The sequence below is a fragment of the Anomalospiza imberbis genome, chromosome 9, assembly GCF_031753505.1.
Source record: "Anomalospiza imberbis isolate Cuckoo-Finch-1a 21T00152 chromosome 9, ASM3175350v1, whole genome shotgun sequence".
Lineage (NCBI taxonomy): Eukaryota > Metazoa > Chordata > Aves > Passeriformes > Viduidae > Anomalospiza > Anomalospiza imberbis.
The window spans coordinates 19,457,141-19,477,800 of NC_089689.1; the positions used below are offsets into that span (position 1 = coordinate 19,457,141).

The window sequence follows — 20,660 nt, forward strand, 5'->3', positions numbered from 1 at the left end:
AGTCAGAAATGAGATTCACTTTCTTCCCACCAGAGCACTTATTGCCCCTGCCTGCTCTGGAGGCACTAATTACTGCCAGCAGTAAACAGGCAGCTCATGACTGCCCGCATCGTTAGCCAACTTCTAAAGAGACCATCAGCACATCCCTAAGCAGACTGTCCTTTGCTCCCTGCCTGGGCAATACTCAGATCCTAATGTGAAGCCATCCCACTGTTTTTTTAATAATCTCATATTCCACAAAACATCTAACTTGCTAATCATACAACACAGCACGTTGCTGGCTCTCCTGTGAGATGAAATCAAATGAAATGATAATCCAATCCCTTTCAGTGGCAACAGGTCCTTGGGTGACTGTATCCTGAGCTGCCTCTGCAGGCTATCACATCACTGAGCAAGGCAAAATAGCAACAGCAAAACTCAGGTTTTTTTCAGGATTTATAATGTACGTGAAACACGGGCAGATACTTGGATAAAAACACTTTCATCCCAAGCACCAAACTGCCTCAGTTCCACTTTTATTTGCATTTTCTAAGCATGGGTCATCAGAACATGACCTTGTCTGCCTCAGACTACCAGCTGCTCTGGACATGCACAAACACTGGTACCTCTTACCTGAATTCTCACAGGCCTCCTCTCTGCCTTCACACACATGGGAATGGTAGTGGTTGGCTTGAATCCAGTGTGATGTTTTTTGTCATAAGGATTATTTTTAATAACTTAGCATCTTTTTGGTTATACAAAAATACCTTAACTCTCGGGATATAGTTTGGTAACTTTAATGATGCTTTGCAATTTACATTCAGTGTGTATCAGTACACAAAATATAAGAAATCACATATACATATAAACTTTGCTTTGTTGTTTTACAAGCCACCCAGAGTGAACAATACAAGCTACATTTATTCACACAACAAAATGGAGCATTTTCAAGCTTCATTCACCAATCAAATATCTCAACAATTTACGGACCAACATTATTTTGCAGCTGCTAAAACAACAATCTTCCATAGGGAACAAATAATTTATGTCAACAGATACACTGACATCACATTCTACGAAATGAAAAAGCCAAGTTGAGCACTGACTGAATGCTTCCAGGTTTCAGCAGAACTCACATGAAGCAATAGTGCAGAACTTATATCAGCATCGAATCTGTCCACCATTTATCAGCCCTATGACTGAGAAAAAAAATCACATACAGCAATTCTTTAGGGTAAATAAAGCCATTTCAGTACAGGGTTATTTAACCCACTTATTTTTCAACCTTTTTAAAACAAAAAGGAAATAGCTTTAAAAATTAAAAAAAAAAAAAAAAGAAATATTTAAACCTTATGGGTTTTTATTTTCTGACTTACAAACTATTCTCACATACAACATGAATTTGTACTTTGTGAATAGTTTTGGTCCCTCAGACTGTCTTCTTAGTGAATATTTTTAAATACTTTGTTCAACTTTGTTCAACACTTCACTAATGTAGTTATTTGAAGTTAGGTAGGTAAAAATAACATAGACCTATCTTAAAACAATATCTCTCATTTTTGGCTTCTGAACAGCATACAGTCACAAAAGCCAAAGCTTCTTTTAGCAGCATTAAAGGTAAAGGGCCTTCCGTGTGAAGCTGTCCTGAAAATTTTCTGGTACCTTCAAGTTATTGAATGCTCGCAGCTCTTCAGACACAAGACCCTGCAAAAACTGAACATTCAGTTTTCTTTTACAAACTAAACCCTGCTCCCAAAGCAGTTCCCTGCAGAGGTGCTCATTTGGTCACATACATTTTCACGACACACGTGTGACCTTTTACAGCTGTACCACATGAGTATTTCAGTACATGCACTAGGGGAACACTTCCAGAATCATCCTTCACCTTGGGAGGGAGGGGGAAACCACTGTTTTCACAGACTAACCACTGCTTTATGCCTGTTAGTTTCAACAGAATTTACTGAAAGGACTAAAAGCTCACCAATATACCTCAAAACATAACTATAAGGAAGCTGAGCTCATTTGCTTCTCTGTTCCCAAAGGGAACCTCAGGTTTTGTCAGTGATTTGAAAGGAACACTAACACTGATGCAGAGTTTGCAGCTCTCCCAAAAATTCATTGAACAGTAAATAATTAAAAGATCAAGTCAATGAACCAAGAACAGTGGATCTTTCAATAAATTGGGCATAAGCAAAAGGTCTTTTTAATATACAACTGGTAAATTCAATGCCTAGAAGCACAGAATACCCTTACAGAAAGGATGCTTGACTTTACTCTAGAAAACAGTGACTCTGCAAAGAATTAGAGGGTATCTCTGGTAGAAAACATCTACCCCTTTTAAAAATCACCCTGGAGATCACTTCTGCACTTTTAATACACCTGTTAAGGTGAAAGGTTTGGTGGGGAGTGTTATAAGAAGCCTTCTTCACTTTAGAATACATCCCTTCCAAAACTGGTAGTGGAATGTTAAGTCATCTATATTTTTCCCTTCCACATACTAAAGTGAATTAAAACATTCAAGGACATCTTTTGGTGTAGCAATATCAAACGGGTAAGCAACAATAGCAAACCACTCACAATTTAAAACAAATGCCAAACCACTGAGCCTTGGAATTTATTTTAAGGTACTGCCCATGTAGGAGAGTTGCTACCATCATCTCTTCATAGACTGAGTTAAACTTTATTGTCCCATAGAGCTGAGAGGCTGGAGGTTTATCTGCTTGGAACTTCCTGGCGACTCTGATATTGCTGCAACCTTCAGAGAATTCTTGATGGAGCTGAGCTCCCACATGTGTAAGTTGATGACATGCACGCCACAACATCCACTTGTGATCTTGTACAGGTTTCTAAGAACAGCCTTCCTGAGAAGAATGTACACCCAGGGATCCAAAATCTGATTCCACGTGGCCATTCGGAGAGCAAAAAGTATCGTTTCACAGGTGTCCTTTGAGCGACCTTCGTTGATCCCAATTCTGGCCATGGTCACCTGAAAAGGGGAATATTTTAGAATTATGCATCAAAAAATACACAAAGAGAGCATTTAAATTACCTGAAAATCGAGTATTTTAAAATTGTACATTAAAAAACATACAGAGAGAGCATGTAAAGGAGTAAAATTGTCTCAACATTGTCTCTAATCTTCACACCTTCACAGCATCAGTGCATCCCAAAGTGCAATGCAAATACTTTCAGGCATACACGATTTATCATCCTAGAAATCCTCTAATGTTTTACAAAGGACATACATGTGCCTCTCCTGAATTACTTCTGCTGAACTTTAAGCAGAGGATGGCAACCAGCCAGGGAACACCCTCCAAAAAGAGAGATTGATCTGAGCAACAAGTAAAAACTTAATCCAGAATTTGATGTAATAAAGCGTGCCAAGACTGTTCCAAAAATGGATTTTCTCAAGGACAGAATCCACTTGTAGGTCAGCACATTTTTGTAACAGCTATTTATTTTTTCACATTTTCCTAATTAAAGGCTGCATAAGGAACACAGTACCTTGACTTCAACAAGAAGATTCACATTTTTTACACTGCAGCAGAGCACAATTTATTGACATCGGGGGATTTAGAGGTCTGTAGGAAAATTTAAGCCATGGTGACAAAAGCCACTTGTCAGTGGAGACACAGAAGGTTTCATTCACCTCTGGAAATGCTACACATGGACAGACCTCCACCAGCAACAACTCTACCAGAGCCAATAATTCACATGGTGGAATTCCTGACCAGCTCAGCGGGGCAGCATCTGGCAGAGGATACCCAAGGGCCACAGCAGCCCAGCAAGGTGTGGCTCTGGCCCCCCTGCTCTGCAAGGACACAGCCCCAGGGAAACTCAGGCCACTGGGACTCCTGCCCTGCAGATACCCCCTTTACAGGCTGGCTGCCACTGGGTATTTGTAACCTGAGTTCCTGTGTGAGGAAAGCCTGATCTGCCAAGCCAGGAATCTGCCAGAAGATGGTAAATTATCTCTCCCTGTTATTAACGTTAAAACCACACGAAGACTTTTTTGGTAGAACGATGAAACACTGTAAGGCTTTTTGTTCCAAAGCCTTTAAAGCACTGCAGTTATTTAACTAAGAAATGGGATATTTTACAACTGATGCTGTGAGTACGCTGATTTATTGGGCAATGAGAAGTAGGGTCAGGCTGTCCATGTGCAGGGTTGTAGTTTCAAAAAGATGCTCTGAAAAGAAACTCAACAGCAAAACTAAAAAATAATAATGAATGAAGAGAGAAGCCTAAAGCTCAATATGCCAACAAACCTATTTTACTTCTTTTTAAATGCTTCTCTGTATTTCCAGACCCCACCTATAGCTTGCACGTCACCACATCTGAGTATAAGCTTGAATGGCACAAAGTGAACACATAAAAGGACACTGAACTTGTTTGATGAAGCCTTTGATGGAGTGTTTCTGTATGGCTTCTATGGCAGCAGCAAAGGAAGCCCCCAGGAACATTGCTAAGGAAGCTGGTAGGACTGGCAGGAACACAGCTGGGAACTGGTGAGGGGAGGAGGAGGAATGTCTGAGCACCAAGCCAACACAAACACAAGCCAGTTCCCTGAATCTGCTTTTCACCCACAACCACCGGGCACATTCCTCTCTTACATCAGCAGCCCACCCAAACTTGAACAGCTCCTTTGGCTTCACATGGGATGTTTTTTCAGGGCAGTCTACATTTTATTTATTAGAGGTCCAATACCACAAGGCAAGCTCAGACAGAATACTCCTTACTCTGCAAACAGGACTGGGCAGCAAATGACAGCTCAACAGAGCTCACAGACCAATGTCCTTATCCCATACACTATCTCTGAATTAATACAGACATACAAGTTACAAATCTACTAATCTGCTTCTCAATGTACTTAAAAATTCATTTCTTGTTCCTCTCTCACATTCTCTGGAGTTAATAAATGCCAAATCCAATGCAATTTCATGTCCAAAAAAAAAAAAAAAACAGTAGATGTTGCTAATAAGGAAAAGTAGCTCCATCTAGATTTTGTAAAACTTATTTTCTCATGTTACCTAGAACACTTGTGAGAAGTGTTTGCATTTAGAAGTAATTTGCATTTAGAAGCAATCACATCTAAGTTAATCTATATTAATTTGCTGTTCAACATAACTTCTGCTTTGATTATGGATTTGCATGAAGTAAATCAGGACAACAAGGAAAACTAATATATAATCTATGGATTCTAACTTGGAGAAGCTTCATCCAGAAAATTTCAGTTGCCCCTTCTGAACATCAGACATACAAAAAATAATACATCTAAATTCACACAGAGCAAGTAGAACATATGTACACAGACACACATTTATACAACTCAGCTGTAGGTCCCTGGATTAGAAATAATAAGATAAAATCTAATTATCTACAAATTTTGTTTTATAAAATTTTCCTAATCATATTGCTAACATTATTTGGGAGTATTATGCAGAAATTAAAAAAATATTTTCTTTCTTATATCTCTAAAACTAATATAAAAGCTTTTTGAAGTTCTGAGAGGCCAAGATTTCCATATAGAAATGGAATAACACATGGAATCTCATTGCAGCTCTGAGCATGAGCATTTTTATGCTTTAACACTTGTGGCAGAGCAGCAGGACATGTTGCCATCACTTTGAGTATGAAATGAGAGAGCTTCTCACTCCTCCAGAGAGACTGCCCCGTTCTGGGGGCTCATCACGTCTGAAAAATCATGTAAGAAAACTGCAAGCAACTGTGCAAAGAGGAGACTATATTATGCAGCCTTTCTAAAATCATCTGCTGATTTCTAGAACAAGACAAACTTCAGCAGAAGAGGGGTGGAATGGAATGAAGTTAATAAAAATTATTAGTTCTTTCACATGTTCATAGTCTATTTATTTAAATTTAAATTCTTAAAATACTGTTCCAAAGTCAGTTTGAAACCCTAAGTTATAAAAAGGATAATACACTACCAGCTGTTTAATAAAGGATTTCATTGAAGCAAAACACGCAGACAGTCTGGATTTTCTCTGTGGGTGAGAGAAATTCATGTCACTGAAATGGTTGAAGTCATCAGCTCAGAAATTGCCACCAGAACGTGGTGCAGTGCCAAGTGGACTTTTGAAAGTGGGACCACCTCCACGGGCACAAAAAGAACACTTCAATTGTTCTTATTTGACTGTCAGAGGTCAATAATTGGTTCAAAGTCAGGGAACCAGCTGAAATCCTTTATTCCTTTCCCTGCAGGTCCACCAGGTTGGTATGACAAAGGAATTCTGTCCTCTGTAAGCAGCAGTACCCAAGTGGGGAAGAGGCAACACTATTGCATCATATCTAATCACCTTTGATCTCCATAACTGAAGTTAATATTCATGCAGATTCAGCAGCATGACTCAAAAAAATTAATCCCCAGCTGGTAAATAATACACGTAACTCATGGCATTTTCTAACATATTTAGAAATGTAAGAAATGTAAGAATCCAAGTAGCACTCTGCTGATTTATACACTGTTTATATGAAGACAGCTGTAGTATGTCTCCCTAGTTTGCAAAAAAAAAAAAAAAAGAAAAAAGAAAAAAGAAATACATGATGTAACTATGACAATTCAAACTTTCTTTATAAAAGGTACTATAAAAACATAACTGTAAAAGCAATTTTTTTAACCAAGGGTATCTGCTTGAAAGATATAAAGTTACTCTGACTCATACTAGTCCTTGCTGGTTTAAGAAACGACCTGAGAATTCAGTGTCCTTAAAAATATGGACAGAGAAATCAGATTTGTGTCAAGGAAGAACGTGACACAATACATTAAACTTCTACATACTTTTTGTCCAATCTTAAGCTTCATTAAAACCAAAGCTCACTTTGCAAGATCCAGAAAGTCTGATGGAAATTTTTTTAAAATATTTTGAAATTGCTGATTTCTTCAATTCTGCACCTAGCAGACAACATCAGAGAATTGCCATTTCCCTTGGGGACAAAGCTCAGGGCAATAAACAAAAAAAATTGCTCCAAGGCTTCACACCACTCTCCAAAGGTAAACAGCACTAATTTAATTTTCCTTCCAATTGGATCTACAAAAAAACAACCAGTAGGCTCAAAGGCTGTGCTGCTTAGTCACATTCCTGTTAGTACTCAAGGACAGCCAGTCAAAACAAGCAGCTGACTTTAGAGCTAGTTAAGAAATGAGACGAAATGAGACTTTGATGCATTTCACCTCACAGGCTCCAAACCTTCTAGTCAAGGTCTATCCTTGACTTCAGGAAACTGGATAAAACTCAGTCACCAAGAGATTGACATGGAAAGCAGAACAGACAAATATCGGAAATTCTTGTCTTCTGCAGCTCAGCCCTCAGACTCCACTTCCCTGTGGGAACCTTGCAGACCCTCCCAAGCCTCTTCCTTTGGATTTCCTTACAAGCATTCTAAGGATTTCCATTAATGGAAGGAAGTCCATGGATTTTTCAGTATTTGCAGAACACTTATATTTTGTCACTATTGCCTATGTCAAACCCTAAGATGCAAATCTCCTTCTTCTAAACCACAGAGGTTTCAAGGCAAAACTTTACTGATTATGTCCCAATCCACTGAAACAAAAAATATACACTTATTTTGAATTTCTAGAGTTTTTGGAACTTTTACTTTTCATTTTACAAAATCAGCTTCAGTCTAACAGGCAAGGGATCTTACAGGATGACATTCTGTAGTACTTTATAAACAAAGACCTTAAGAAAATAAATTTGCAAAATAGTGTGGGAAAGAAATAAAAATGCATATATCTTCACATTTTATGTACCATTTTATATCTCCCAAGTAGAGCTGTTAAAAAAGAAACACTGACAGCAAATTCCCTGTACCACTGCTATGTTGATCTTGCAGTAAAGAAGCCAAGCATTTGTTGCAACAAAGCTGAGTATGCTTCGTTTTATTTTTTATGTGATTCTGCAAGTCAGTCTAAAAACAAGAGCTTCCAAGAACAATATGCTGTGTACCACTTCTGCCATCAAAATATTAGTACACACACTGTTCCACTTATGCCACGTAATGCTTTTTACGTTCTAGATCTGCAACGTTTTTCCCCTAATGCTTTCCTTTCCCTTTCTAAAAGAAAAACATTAACTATATATCTCCAACTTTCATATACCAGATGATCGCTTAACTTAGCAATTAAATTATAACTGAGCATAGTGATTTTATTAAAAAATGCCAATTTAAGAAGGTTTTGTAGACAACAAAATAGATGAGGCAGCTTTCCACCACATTAGAGCCCAGAGGGTACGTTTAAGAGCATATGTAGTAATTCCTTATGTGCAATTTGGCAGAATCAGCTCTTGAGAAGCAGCAGCAGAACAACGGAGTCTCCTTTTCTCTCATGTGTATTTCTGTGATAAAATAATAATGCCACTAAAAATGAAGAGTGGATCCACTGGCTCACTATTTTTCCCCCTTAAAAAGGAATTGCATAACATTTTGAAGGTATGGTTAAGCTTCAGAGGTGTGAAAAGTCCAAAAAGTATAGAGAAAACAGGAAATCACAAAATTTTTCACAAGCAAATAAAAACATTTCCTCATATTCCTTTCTCAGGCACAGCTTAGTCTGTGACCAGGCAATTTCTCACTGTAATTGACAGGAAAGAAATTATGAAGTAAGCCTCATAACCAGAGGGCAGGGGCAGTCTGTGTGCATGAACTTACAAACATTAAGTGAAACTGAAGTTTTTATTTTCTGTCAACTTTCCCCTTAGACACTACCTATTTTGCATCAGTTCTGAGGGACGATAAATTCATGTTGGGCTTGAATAAAGCATTCAAGGTCACCTCTTTGTTTCTCCTAAATAATCCAAATGTTTCTATCTTGGATTGACCCTCTATCTTTATTTCCTTTCCTTGCCATCAAAGTAAGAAATACTTCAGTTCAACTAGCTAGCAGTGTAATTACTCTCACAGCTTAATTGATAATTCATTTGAAAGGAAAGCATTGTGGGTATGGATAGAAAAGATTCTAGCATTGGAAACAGTAGATGACTCACTTAATAATGAAAAGACATAGCGTCCATACCAAAGTCAAATAAACAACCTGTTTCCTGAGCTACATGTTTTAAAGCTACAAGAAAGCCTGTTTCCACAGCATGAGGAATAAACTAAGCAGCTACGATCAGAAATATCAAGTCTAGTGAATTAGCAATATATCTACCAAGCTGAAATATATAATTCACAATTACCTTTTTCTTTACTGTTGGCAAATACATTTCAAGGGCCTGTTGTACAGCTCAACCACCTTCCAGGAGGAGGATGGAAGAGATAAATCACCTCCATTTAAAAGTGATTTATTTCGCATTACTGCTGCAAATGCACACCTCTGGTAAAAGGCGAATTCAACTTTATTTCCAATTCACTGATGAACTGTAAATCCTAAAACAAACAGCTACTACTTACTCCTTCCTGCTTCTCCTTCTCTCTTTCCATGCAGTGAAGTAGATGGGAATATATCTGGTCACATCCCTCCCAGCACAAGAGTCTTCCTCGCCATGTACTCATGTCCTGATGTCACCATCACGAGGTTACTCTTGAGCAGATTCCCTACATCCTTTCCATCCTACCCCACTCCTGTAACTTCGCGCAGCACACAGGTCCAGGACAGCAGGAGATGGTACAGTACCTCCAAAGCAGCTCCTGTTCATTCCACTGTTTGTCTCCTTCACCGCACCCAATACGAAAATGAATCCCAAAGAATGAGTCACAACTGCTAAAACTTCACTGTCACCCCTGGGGTAGACTCTGTCTGCAGTGTTTGCTCCCTGAGCACTGCTGTTGGCAAAGCACATGCACAGAAGCTGTGCTGTGTTCTGCATTGCTGGGCACTGGGCACACAAGGAACCTCCACCCAAACTGCAGCTCAGCAATTCCTCTCAGGCATTAACCAATTCTACAGCACTGGAGACACAAGTAACTTGTGCCAGAAAGCACCAGGCCACACTTCAGATTGTGAATTAACACCATAATAATTATAAAAATAATTATTCCCTCACAGAATATATGAATTTATATTACACCCTGATATCTGTCATTAAAACTGGTGAGGATGAAGGACCTTCTGGAGTTTTTCCATGTGAGTGTATTACTCCCTGAGATTTTTCAGCAACAACTTTACCATTTAAAGTGTTTAGATAGTCAGGAAACACAGCTTTCCTAAAATAACCATCCAAAAATGGTTATGCCATGTATGATATTTTCCAAAGATGGTTATACAGTGTATGACATTTTCAAGTAAGAAATGCCTGAAAAAGTGTAATATCTAGGAAACAGGAAGAATTCTCTTATCTCAAACAATGGAATGAATGTCAAACTGACTTTTAACATCAAACACAGAACCCAAAAACATAACCAAGTTAAATAAACAAGGAAAAGTTTTGAATGGCAAATTTATTTTGGTGAAGTTTTCAGAATTTGATTTCTTGAGATGGCAACTTCAAAATTGAAAAAAAAAACAACCCACATTTTCTGTGAAAGTCACTGACATCTATTTGAAACAAAATATTGTGCTTCATAGTCTAATTCTGTATATAACATCTAAATTTAAAAATCAAGAAGCAAACAATGATGAAAGAAAACCAGAAGCACGATATTCTGAAAATGCCATGTTCTCACGTGACTGGAAACCTGCCTTCCCTACTTTTTTCTCCAAAACAAACAACCTTATTGTATTCTGATGGCACTGCATTAATAGAAAAAGCTTTACGCAAATTTTTCCAAACAGCACAAGTAAACATAGATAACAAACAATCTATTTATGCTTCCCCAGAAGCCTCTGGTAAAGGGCAATATGTCAGTCTCAGCCCTCCTTCCTTCCCTGGTTCCTATCATTACCACTCCTGTTTCTTCTCCAGCACTTTCCTGTGGAGAGTATCTCAGCTCCCTACTTCTGCGAGGGGGAGGTAAACACTTGAATTACAAATATAGCCACAATTACTATAGACTTTCTAAGCACTCTATGATGAACTACACCCTGGCTCATGCTTATAAACATTTTTGTTAAAATGATTCACGTTTCTCAGAAAGGATAAGGCCTGTAAGATCTCTATGTGCTGTAAAAAGATGACAATAGGAAGAGACTAATTCTGAACACCAAAATAGTACTTTTAAAATTCAGTATCATTTTAGGTAGGAATAGTCTGAAATTAATGTCATTCCAGTTCACATGTAACCTGGTGGAATTAGGCAGCTGTGCCACTTAAGCATACAAAATCAAAGAAAGTTCTCTGCAACCAATACTAAGAAAGATCTGAACATCTTATCCAAAGGCTTCACAGAAACACATGTGAACAGGTGGATTGGCCTTTTAAACACATTGTATTAAGCTTTGTTACTCTCTCTGCCAACATGTGCAAATTCTTTCCAAGAGTATTTTCATGGGGACAAACAAAAGCACACTTAAATTGTCTGAACTGCTGAATAAACCTTATTCCATGGGAAACTAAGCTGGAAAGAAACTTCTGTCTTGAGACTAAGAAAAACTTCAATAAAAACGAGTGTTCTCTTTCCTCTTAACCTGTAAAATGAGTTTTGTATTTCAAAATACCTTTTGGGCCATAATATTAGCAAAGACAGTGATCTTTCAGCAATTTAACCTTGAGTTATCAGACACTAGAAGAAACTCAAGCAAGAACAGTAATTGAATTTGCACAGAGTTAATGGATCTATTGAGAAACTCAGCAAGCAATCAAAGAACCATGATAGGAGTGAGAGCCCTTTCTCTAATGTAACTCAAAAAGACAATCAAACTCGGGAATTCTTTTTCGGAGGAAGTTACTGACACTCCTGATCTCAAGACAGCAAGGTCTGGAAGAGAAATAACTACCTAAAGTCAACAGTAACTATCACTGCATCGGCGCTGCACACCAGAGGTAAAGAGGCATATCCAGCAGGCCTGCTGCTGCCAAAAAGCTTTTTTTCTTCCTTTTCCCATGACACTGGTTCATTTATTAAAACCATTGTGACAGCAGTGGGCTCCTATCGTGGCTTGCACCTGGCCTCAGAGAGGCACTGACAGTGTCCAAGGAGTTCTCACTCCCACGGGAGACCTGCCCTACCACAGGCAGGTGTGAGGTGTTCCCACAGCCCACACAAAGCTCTTCTGCTGACATGGCATCCTGTCTGTGCCGTGTCAGCAGAGAAACCTTCTAGCGAGAACTCAATGACAAAAGCCAGCACAAGCATAATGACTATCACTGATTATCTTCTTTAAAATCTGAGCCTGAAAAGGACAGGTAAGTGTTGGTTTTCCAACACCTGTTCCAAAGCCTTGAAACAGCACGGAAAGCTGCAAGGTTAGCTGAACTTATTTAAGTGTATCTCCTTCTTCACTCTTCAGGAACACACCTGTGGAAATTGAAAGCCTAATCTATTCTTTTTCGAAAGAAAAGATCACTCTCCCTGTTGACAGTGCCTGTGCAGGCACAACAAGCTCATGGTGGCTGCAGCTTTGACTAATAAAGAGTAAGGTAATAACAAACTTCTGCAGAGCAGCCCCCATGAGATCTGAGTCCTCACTGGCAGCATGGACCTGCATCTTGGGACATCTCCCTGCTTCTCCTCAGCTGCACTTTCTGATTCTGAAAAATCACCAGTCGCAAGAGCACAAGGGATAAATTTTTTAGTACCTCTTAAGCTGTAGGGACAATACAAACCAGCAAAGAAGGCACACACACAGCATTAATAAAGCAACAAGCTCATATATGTGATGCCCATTGCACATATAAGGCAGTGCAACAGAAATTAAACTGCCACCCTAATAAAGTAGACAGAAAACAAGAATGGAGGGAGAGACTTCAAGAGTAACACAGGTATGAGCACCTGACGAAGTGTGTACAAGGCTACACATGCAAAAACACTCAAAAGAGATGTAGAGGATTGCCTTGTACATCCAACTACCTTACACTGAACACAAGGGCGAGCCCAGAAGTTACTTAGGGTAAAGCCTGCAACAAACTGACCTCCTTCAGCACATACCAACCCTGAGCCTGGCTCTGCACCAAACCAGCTGGTGGAGCAGCCAGGGTGGGATGGGGTAAGGGCATTCCAGTGAAAGCTTCCCTGTCAGCACATCAGCTTCTCACCAGCTCCAGAGCATGTTCTCTGAAAGGACCACTCAGACCAGCACCTGCAGCTTCTGAGTTGAAGTGATTCAATAAATCACAAGTTGAACACAGCCCTAGGTGCACGAAAAGCAGTCATCAAGCCTCACTGCATGAGACGGTCTGAGGACAAGAAAAAGTCAGAGTGAGTTCAGGGAGACACAATTAGCATAACAAATTGGAAAGAGAAGAGATTACATGAGAAGGGACTGATAAAAGTTAATCTAAGCAGTAAAAAAAGTAACTGAATAACAGTTGATTTATTCATATGAAATAAACAGAGCTCTTTCCAAAAAAAAAAAAAAAAACAGGAATTGCTACTTTCTGCAGTAGAGGGGAGGTAAAACTGGAATGAAATTAATCAGTTAACTGCATGGAAAAAGATCTTAACAAGAATAATTTGAATGTAAAAGTATTTTTCTCAGGCTGTGTTTCACACATGAAAATGATTAGAAAATTCTCCATATCATAATTTGTTCCTGTAAATAAATTCACTCTGAAACAAGTCACCCCTGAAACAAATCTCTCCTGTCCATAGTTACAGGCAGTTCTCTTTGCTACTCCAAAACAACAAATTTTATAATATGTTTATCCCCTGAGCCCTACAGAATACGACATACCGATGTCAGAATTTGCTCATACAAGCACAGCTCCAAACCAAGCTGTTTCATGACACGCCAGATGTCAAGTGACAGCCAAAAAACAGCTTTATATAACAATGTATTTCATCAGAGGTGCTTGTCACAAAATGCTCCTGCTTTGGGAATCCAGGCCCTAGGGACCAAATTCACCCAGCAAAACTGGCATACCCTTAGCAAAGGGCTAAGGCTCTCACAAGGATGAAGAAAGCTGACACTATACAGAGAAGTTGAAGTTACATCTTCAGAACATATTTACCTGGAATTACCCACCACAAAGCAAAATTATTTGGGCTGTCAGAACAACTGTGCCTCTGCAAACCATTGACTACATATATTATAATAAAGCTCATGAATTTCACTTTTTTGGGGTTTTTTTTGTGGATTTTCTCCTCTCAACTCCTCAAAAGGCATCAGTGTTCCCCTGTAAGGGAAGAAGCGGGGAGCACCTCTCATTCTCATACTTCATTAAGGGAAGATTCTCTCACAGTGGCAGAAAACTTGAAAAAGCTGCTTGTTTTTGAAAAACAGATGAGATGGTGCTTTGGGAAAGAAATCCAAAGATAAAAAAAAAGTAATCAGAAGGAGGTCCCTGTCCAAGAGCCACAGGGAGAGCTCCACATTGTCATGCCATGGGCTCTGCTTTTGAAAAACGCTCCATCCATATCTTCAGGAATCTTAAGACAGAGGTGGTGACTGATTACAATACTATATATTATTATTTATAATATTAAGTGTTAGCTATTTATACATTTACATCCATATAAAAATAGGCATCGAAACAACTTCACTATCACTGAGCAGATGCAGAAGCCAAGTTCAGTTCCACACCAGACACCATAAAGGAGAATCCAGGGTCTTGTGACTCTAATGACATCTGAAAATGATTTTATCACAGGACAGTAACAATGTCTGAATATTAACTCCACTTGGAAAAAAATAAAATTAATTTAAAATCTAATAGTGGTGTAAATCTGCAGTTGGATTACAGTAGTGGACAGACTCAAATATGGTAGCCCTACACATAAGTCAATGGACATACCAGACTAGATTGAAAACAGAAGGGAAATAAATAAATTAAACCCCCCAACACCAAATGAATCCAAACTCTTGTATCTGCAAACCATATGTGGTATGAAACGCATTGCCTTCCTCCACTTTCTCTTCCAGAAATTTATTTGGTTTCTAGTAACTTTGAGGCAATTGATTTTCATATAACATTTTCTTCCGTATTCTCTTTGGGACAGAGAACATAAGTAGAATTCACAATTCAAAGACTAGACTTTTCAAATTCTGACTTTTAGATTTAGCTTGGAGAAAAAAAAATAGAAGAAGCAAATGGTCACAGAACAAGCATGTATTTACGGCCTTTTCCAGATAATTTCGCCTATGAACACCTGCTCACATGTATGTCAAGAAATAATTATTTTGGTATAAGCTGATTATATTATAGAATGCAAACCACTCTTTTCACAAATTAAAGGCCCTGAGACCTTCCAGATGTATCAGACAAGCAGATTTGAATTAGCAATTAATCATAAAGCATATAACTTGAGAAACCCTGGATCACTTCAATGTAGCACTTGAGCAAGTGTGTTCCTGACAAAACTTTATTCTACTGCAGGCCAAAAAATCTTGCTAAATTAACACCATGCTTGTAATTCTGTTTGTGTTCTGTTGCTAACAAAACAAGGAATGGGTAAATAAATCATCAAATTAACTGGTATAAACTCTATGATCCTAACAGCTAAGAAAGGAAATAGGACCCCGTCCCACTGCATTTCCCATTGAAACTGTCTGGCTAAAACACTGACTGTTCACTTCCTTGAAACTTTGTTCCTAGAATCTAATCCCGCACTACACCTACTTTTTTTGTTTTTTAAATTCTTCCTTTCTAACCTAAACTGTCCACATTGCAAAACTATTTTCCATAAGGGCAGGGTGATTTTGGTGTAAGTTTGACTCATCTCATTTCAGAAGACATCCAGAGGCAAAGCATCACAAGCCCAGCAGGCACAGAAAGCACCGGCAGATTTGCCACCCAATGAATCAGAATTCCTTGTGAACCAATTCTCCTCTGCAACACAGTCCCAAAAAATACCAAGTCCAAAATTAAGCAAGAAGTCTTTCACTGGCCTGCATCATAAGCTGATGCAAACACCAACTCCAAAAACGGTCTGAAAAAAAATTCCTGCTAGACCAATAATTCATCTTTAACAGCCACTTAGCTGAAGTTAAATATTTTAACAAAAGTAGTGCTGTGATTTCATTAGATTGCCACAATTTCTAAAACTATAATTTTATATACATTTAATAGATATCATAATCAAAATTGAATGGCATAACAAAATCAACCATAGTAGTTGCAATTTAGTGTTCCTTGATGTGTTGAATAAATGAAGTATCTCTTTTGAACTAAAAAAGTTTATAGCTCTTCTGACACCCAAGCTCTTCTGACACCAAATTAATCCCTGCTTTTAAGAACAATTATTTTAAATGAAAATAAATGTCACCAGAGGATAATAATGCTGCTTTTTCATGGAAAGTAAAGTCATCATATAGTTTTTTTGAAAACCATTCTGTGGATTGCCCCAAACTTCAGGTGGTGTCTGAAATAACTGTAAAGAAGTTCCCTACAAAACTTGCTCAGCTGCTCTGACAACTTTCTTTATGTTCCACACACTACAGCCACGACACTGACAGAAGCCCACATGAATTTAAACTATGCTGCAGAGCAAGACTAGAAAAATTCTCTGTGATTTGAACAAAATTGAAAGACTTTTTGTGCATTTCAGTGATTGCAGACATTCATACCTAGACTTCGCCTTGAAGCCGGCGATTCTGGATTAATTAAATGCTACCTGCCAGATACCAAACTGCTGTAGCTAGGCTAGCGTCAGTATCTAATTTTTAACTAACTCAGGTAACTTCAGACTCAACCATAGGCAGTGAGCAGATGAAATACAGCTGGATCTGATACAGATCTCACACTTAAATGTCAGTATTTGTTAGCTCAATCCAAAATTGCTCATTTATATCACTGGAAAACTACAGGACCCTGCTTCTATGGAAGAAATTAAGATTCCAAGTTACTTGTGATTTAAACCCTCTGACCCTAGCAAAAAAATTAAATTTCTTCAGACAAGTTTGCTACACTTAAAGGAGACAAAGCTAACACCAGCTTTCTAATGCCATGATACAAATGGAGCTGTCAAATTCTTTCCCATATCACAATCCCACCTCCTCTGACCCTGCTCACTGACAGAGTAGGCACTGCCAGCACTGACCCTCTGGGAGTCACAGCAGGGACAGTGCCACAGCAGCTCTGCTGCTTACCTGTCCACATTACAAACCCAGCTTGCTTAGGTCTAAATCAAATGTTGATTTCAACCCACTGCCAACCACTGTTTTTCAATACGACCCTAAAGCAAGGCCCCTAACACCCTGATAATGGAGGGGAGGATTTTCAGGTTCTTAACTGACAAACCACTCTGACAAAGAACCTAACAAAGTTTCTAATAAAGCTCACAAGTAGTACTAAACTGTTGAAATAACAGCAAACAGCCTGCCATTAAAAAAAAAAAATTACTTACACTGTACAGAGTAAAAAGACTTCCCAATTCTAGATTTCACTGGATTTTTGGAAGAGCTCAATATTTGGTCTGAATTATTCCAGCCGTGATTCTTCTACCACTCTCTGCTCCACAGCACTGGAAATGCAGTCCTCACAATCACTATATATTTACCTTAGTGTATTATTGATCAGAAGTGGAGAATAACTACCATGTTTTTATAGATGCATAGGTACGTACGTTATGGGCAATATGCAATAAAATTAATATCACTGAGTGGGTGGAGCTGTTATCACAACTTAAGTGCTTTAAAACCTGGAGACAAAAAAGTATAACTTTTATACAGTGATGTGCATTAAACATTGGCAAATACATTATGCTCTTACCAGGAATGGGCTCCAGCAAATGCAAGAAACACACATTATAGCCAAGAGCTGAATGATCATTTCAAAATGATGAGATCTGCCTTGTCTTTGTTGACTTTTAAATTTGACTCTTAAGAGGGTAATTCCTGTGACAGCATTGCACAGGAATGAAATAGCAAGGGCCAGGAACCCAAGGCAAGAAAAAAGTAAGAGATAAAATCTGTCTTCCCAGTCCTCAACATGTTCTGTTTTATAGAAGCACCAGGTCCTCGATGCTTGAATTTGGTAGGCTCTAAACCTAAGAATAGGCAGCAAAGCTATAAGAACAGCAAACAGACATACCATAGTCAACATCATTTTCACATGTCTAGAAGTCATTTTTGTAGAGTGAAATATTGGCTTAGTGACTCCAATGCACCGTTCAACAGCCATCACACTGCCCAGGAAGAGTGGGCACAAACCAAAGAAAACCATGCAGATGCCAAAAACACTGCACAGAATGTTGGACTGGTTAAATCGAATCCAGTCTTTATCTGATGCATACACAAACACTGCAATGGCTCCATTGATGAGGTGACCAAAGAGATCTGTGACAACCAAACCACTGGCAAGAAGCAAAAAGGAGGCTTTTGATTTCTGTCTGAATCTCTGGTATGCCTTCATGAGAATTACTATTGCAAGACTGTTGGACAAAATTCCCACCGTCATGAAGATTATTGAAAAGAAAACTGAAATCTTTTTCTCCGTGTGGCATGTTGTGTTTTTCAAGACTCCAAATCCAACCAGTCCTGGTGATTTTGAATTGTTCATGGTTAGGAAAGGAGAAGCAGCTCTCAAAGCATTTCAGCAGTCTTGCAATCAAAAGGCATCTGCAATATTAAAAACAAATATACACAACACTGTAAAAGGCATACCACTGTTCAAATGGCATTTGAAACAGAAATTCCATAATATGAGTCTGCGGTACAAATCTAATTTTCCAGTTTTCTGAGTGATATGATATGGCATCACATTTTAAGCTCATCGCTCACAGGGTAAAACAATTATCTGCATGCATTACACAATGCAAATATAGCCTACAGGAAATTTAGAGCTTCTTTATACATAATATATACAAAATAATGTATAAAATATACCATGGTTATGTACATATAGTAAGATAAACAATACAAACAATTCAGGTGGTTAAACTACAATAAACAAACATTCTTGCAACAAACTCCAAGAATGACAGTATTTAACCAGCCCAGCCACAGTCAAAAGTGAAATACTGAAACTGGAGCATTTTGAGATCACAATCATACTCCATTTTTAAACATTTATTTTCAAAACATTATTTTCAATGTCTCCGCACCTCTAAACAATTCTACTCCCACAAATTCATGTTTCAAAGCTTTAACCTAACCAGAACTGAAGCTTTCAAGTTCTCAGTGCCCTCGCTGAAGCGCAAACTTGGTTTCCAGACGCACCGTAATTCAGAAAACAATTCTGCAAGTTACTTTACACTTTATCTCTCATCTCTACTCCAAGGACATTCCTAATAGCAAAACCCTCCTAGGCAATGGGAAAAAAAAAAAAAAAAAAAAAAAAAGGTAGGAAAAAAAAAAGCAGGCGTTACCAGCCCGTATTACAAACTGCCGCTGAAGCCCCTCGGTTACTGAGCTACTTCGGGAACGGGGCACGCCGGACCGAGGCACCTCTGCCGCCCGGGAGCGCTCAGCGGAGCGCGGCCGGCGGACTCCTCAGACGGAGCGGCGCTCCGCGGGCGCACCGCAGCCGCTCCGCGGGCGCACTGCAGCCGCTCCGCGGGCGCACCGCAGCCGCTCCGCGGGCGCGCACCGGCGGCAGCCCCGGCGCCGGAGCAGCGGCGCTCCCGCCCCCGCCTCGCTCTCCCTTAAGCGCTGCCGCCACCGGGGGCGGGGCGAGCCCGGCTCGCCGGGCACAAGTGCCAGGGTCCCCGCCGGCCCGGGCCAGCCCCGCCGCGCCACCGCTCCTTCCCTACCCCGGTCTCGGTGTCCGTCCCGGCCCCGCCGCCGCTCACGTTCGCTTCGCCCCGCGGGGCCGGAGAGAAGCGCAGCGCGGAGCTCCGCCGGCCGCCACCGCCGCCGAGTCCCGCTCCCGCCGGCGCCGCCCTCCCTCCGCCTCCCCACCCGGCCTCCCCACCCGGCCTCCCGTCCGCCCTCCCCGCCCGCCGCCCCCGGGACGCGCTCCGGCTCCGGCTCCGTCCCGGGGCCGCGGCGCTGCCCGCCCCTGTCCCCGCCGGGGCCGCGGTTCCGATGCCCCGGGGCGCGGCACACGCGCCCCGCTCCGCTGCCCCGGGAGGCGCAGCCCTCGGTGTCTGTGCGGCGGTGTCTCCGGCAAGGAGAGCCGGAGTGGCAGTAAGTGCACATCACAGCGACGGGCGACAGGGCCACCCCAGCCAGGCAGGGCGAGTTCTTGCCCACCAGGCTGCAGCCACAGCAGTAGCAACTCATGGGGCAACCAAGAGGCCACATCTGTCCTCAGCTACAACTTCACCTCTTTCCACATGCTTCTTCCCCACTACGCACTTCAGCAGCACGTAGGGAGCTGGGGAAGGGGCAGCCCCAGGAATAATGTCAGGGATGCAGCTGGGCACATCCCTAGACACACGGCCCCTCCATCTCCCGGGTCGACCTAATAGTGCTCCTTAGACCATTTCACTACTGGAGAAATATGATGAGAACACATCCAGATAGGGCATTAATGATACAACCCATAAGGGTGGAAATTCAAAGGTTGTTTCCCATCATACGCTCAAGCAAGCTGTTACAAATTGAAGTTATAGATGACTTTCAAGTTCTTTTGTCCATCCATGTCCAGTACTACCAAACAGTCCTGGATGGGAAATTTTATTAAGAATTCTTACTATTGAAAGAAACCAAAATATAAAATCAATGTCAAATTATGAAACAAAACAGTAAAATTTATAATGGGCTACAGTTATGAAGACCTTAAATTTGTTTTCATTGAGTCTTGAGT

At 40.2% G+C, this 20,660-nt stretch overlaps 1 protein-coding gene and 1 long non-coding RNA gene across 6 annotated transcripts in view; both read right to left on the reverse strand.

Annotated features, from left to right (window-relative positions):
• Positions 1 to 760: 760 nt before the first annotated feature.
• On the reverse strand, positions 761 to 19,793 carry PTGFR (prostaglandin F receptor). 5 transcript variants are annotated; one of them, XM_068199986.1, is made up of 3 exons: positions 19,663 to 19,793; positions 18,003 to 18,529; positions 761 to 2,965 (listed from the first exon to the last, which is right to left on the reverse strand). In XM_068199986.1, exons 2-3 carry the CDS (start codon positions 18,468 to 18,470, stop codon positions 2,660 to 2,662), a joined length of 774 nt encoding a protein of 257 aa, XP_068056087.1. In that variant the 5' UTR covers positions 18,471 to 18,529; positions 19,663 to 19,793; the 3' UTR covers positions 761 to 2,659. The 5 variants fall into 5 exon arrangements, with proteins under 5 accessions (XP_068056087.1, XP_068056084.1, XP_068056085.1 ...); XM_068199983.1 differs by having other exon boundaries at positions 17,682 to 18,529; XM_068199984.1 differs by lacking the exon at positions 19,663 to 19,793 and adding an exon at positions 19,130 to 19,251 and having other exon boundaries at positions 17,682 to 18,529.
• A 612-nt stretch (positions 19,794 to 20,405) lies between these two features.
• The window catches only part of LOC137479489 (uncharacterized), a 54,750-nt gene continuing 54,495 nt past the window's right edge, over positions 20,406 to 20,660 (reverse strand). The window contains exon 3 of the long non-coding RNA XR_011002285.1: positions 20,406 to 20,546. This is a non-coding gene — a long non-coding RNA (uncharacterized lncRNA). The remainder of the gene's footprint in view (positions 20,547 to 20,660) is intronic.

Coding starts and splice junctions, on each gene's coding strand:
- PTGFR (XM_068199983.1), bottom strand. CDS start 18,470: ATGAACAATTCAAAATCACCAGGACTGGTTGGATTTGGAGTCTTGAAA. Junction 2,966..17,681: donor TTTGCTGGAGCCCATTCCTG/GTAAGAGCATAA, acceptor TCCCCTTTTCAG/GTGACCATGGCCAGAATTGG.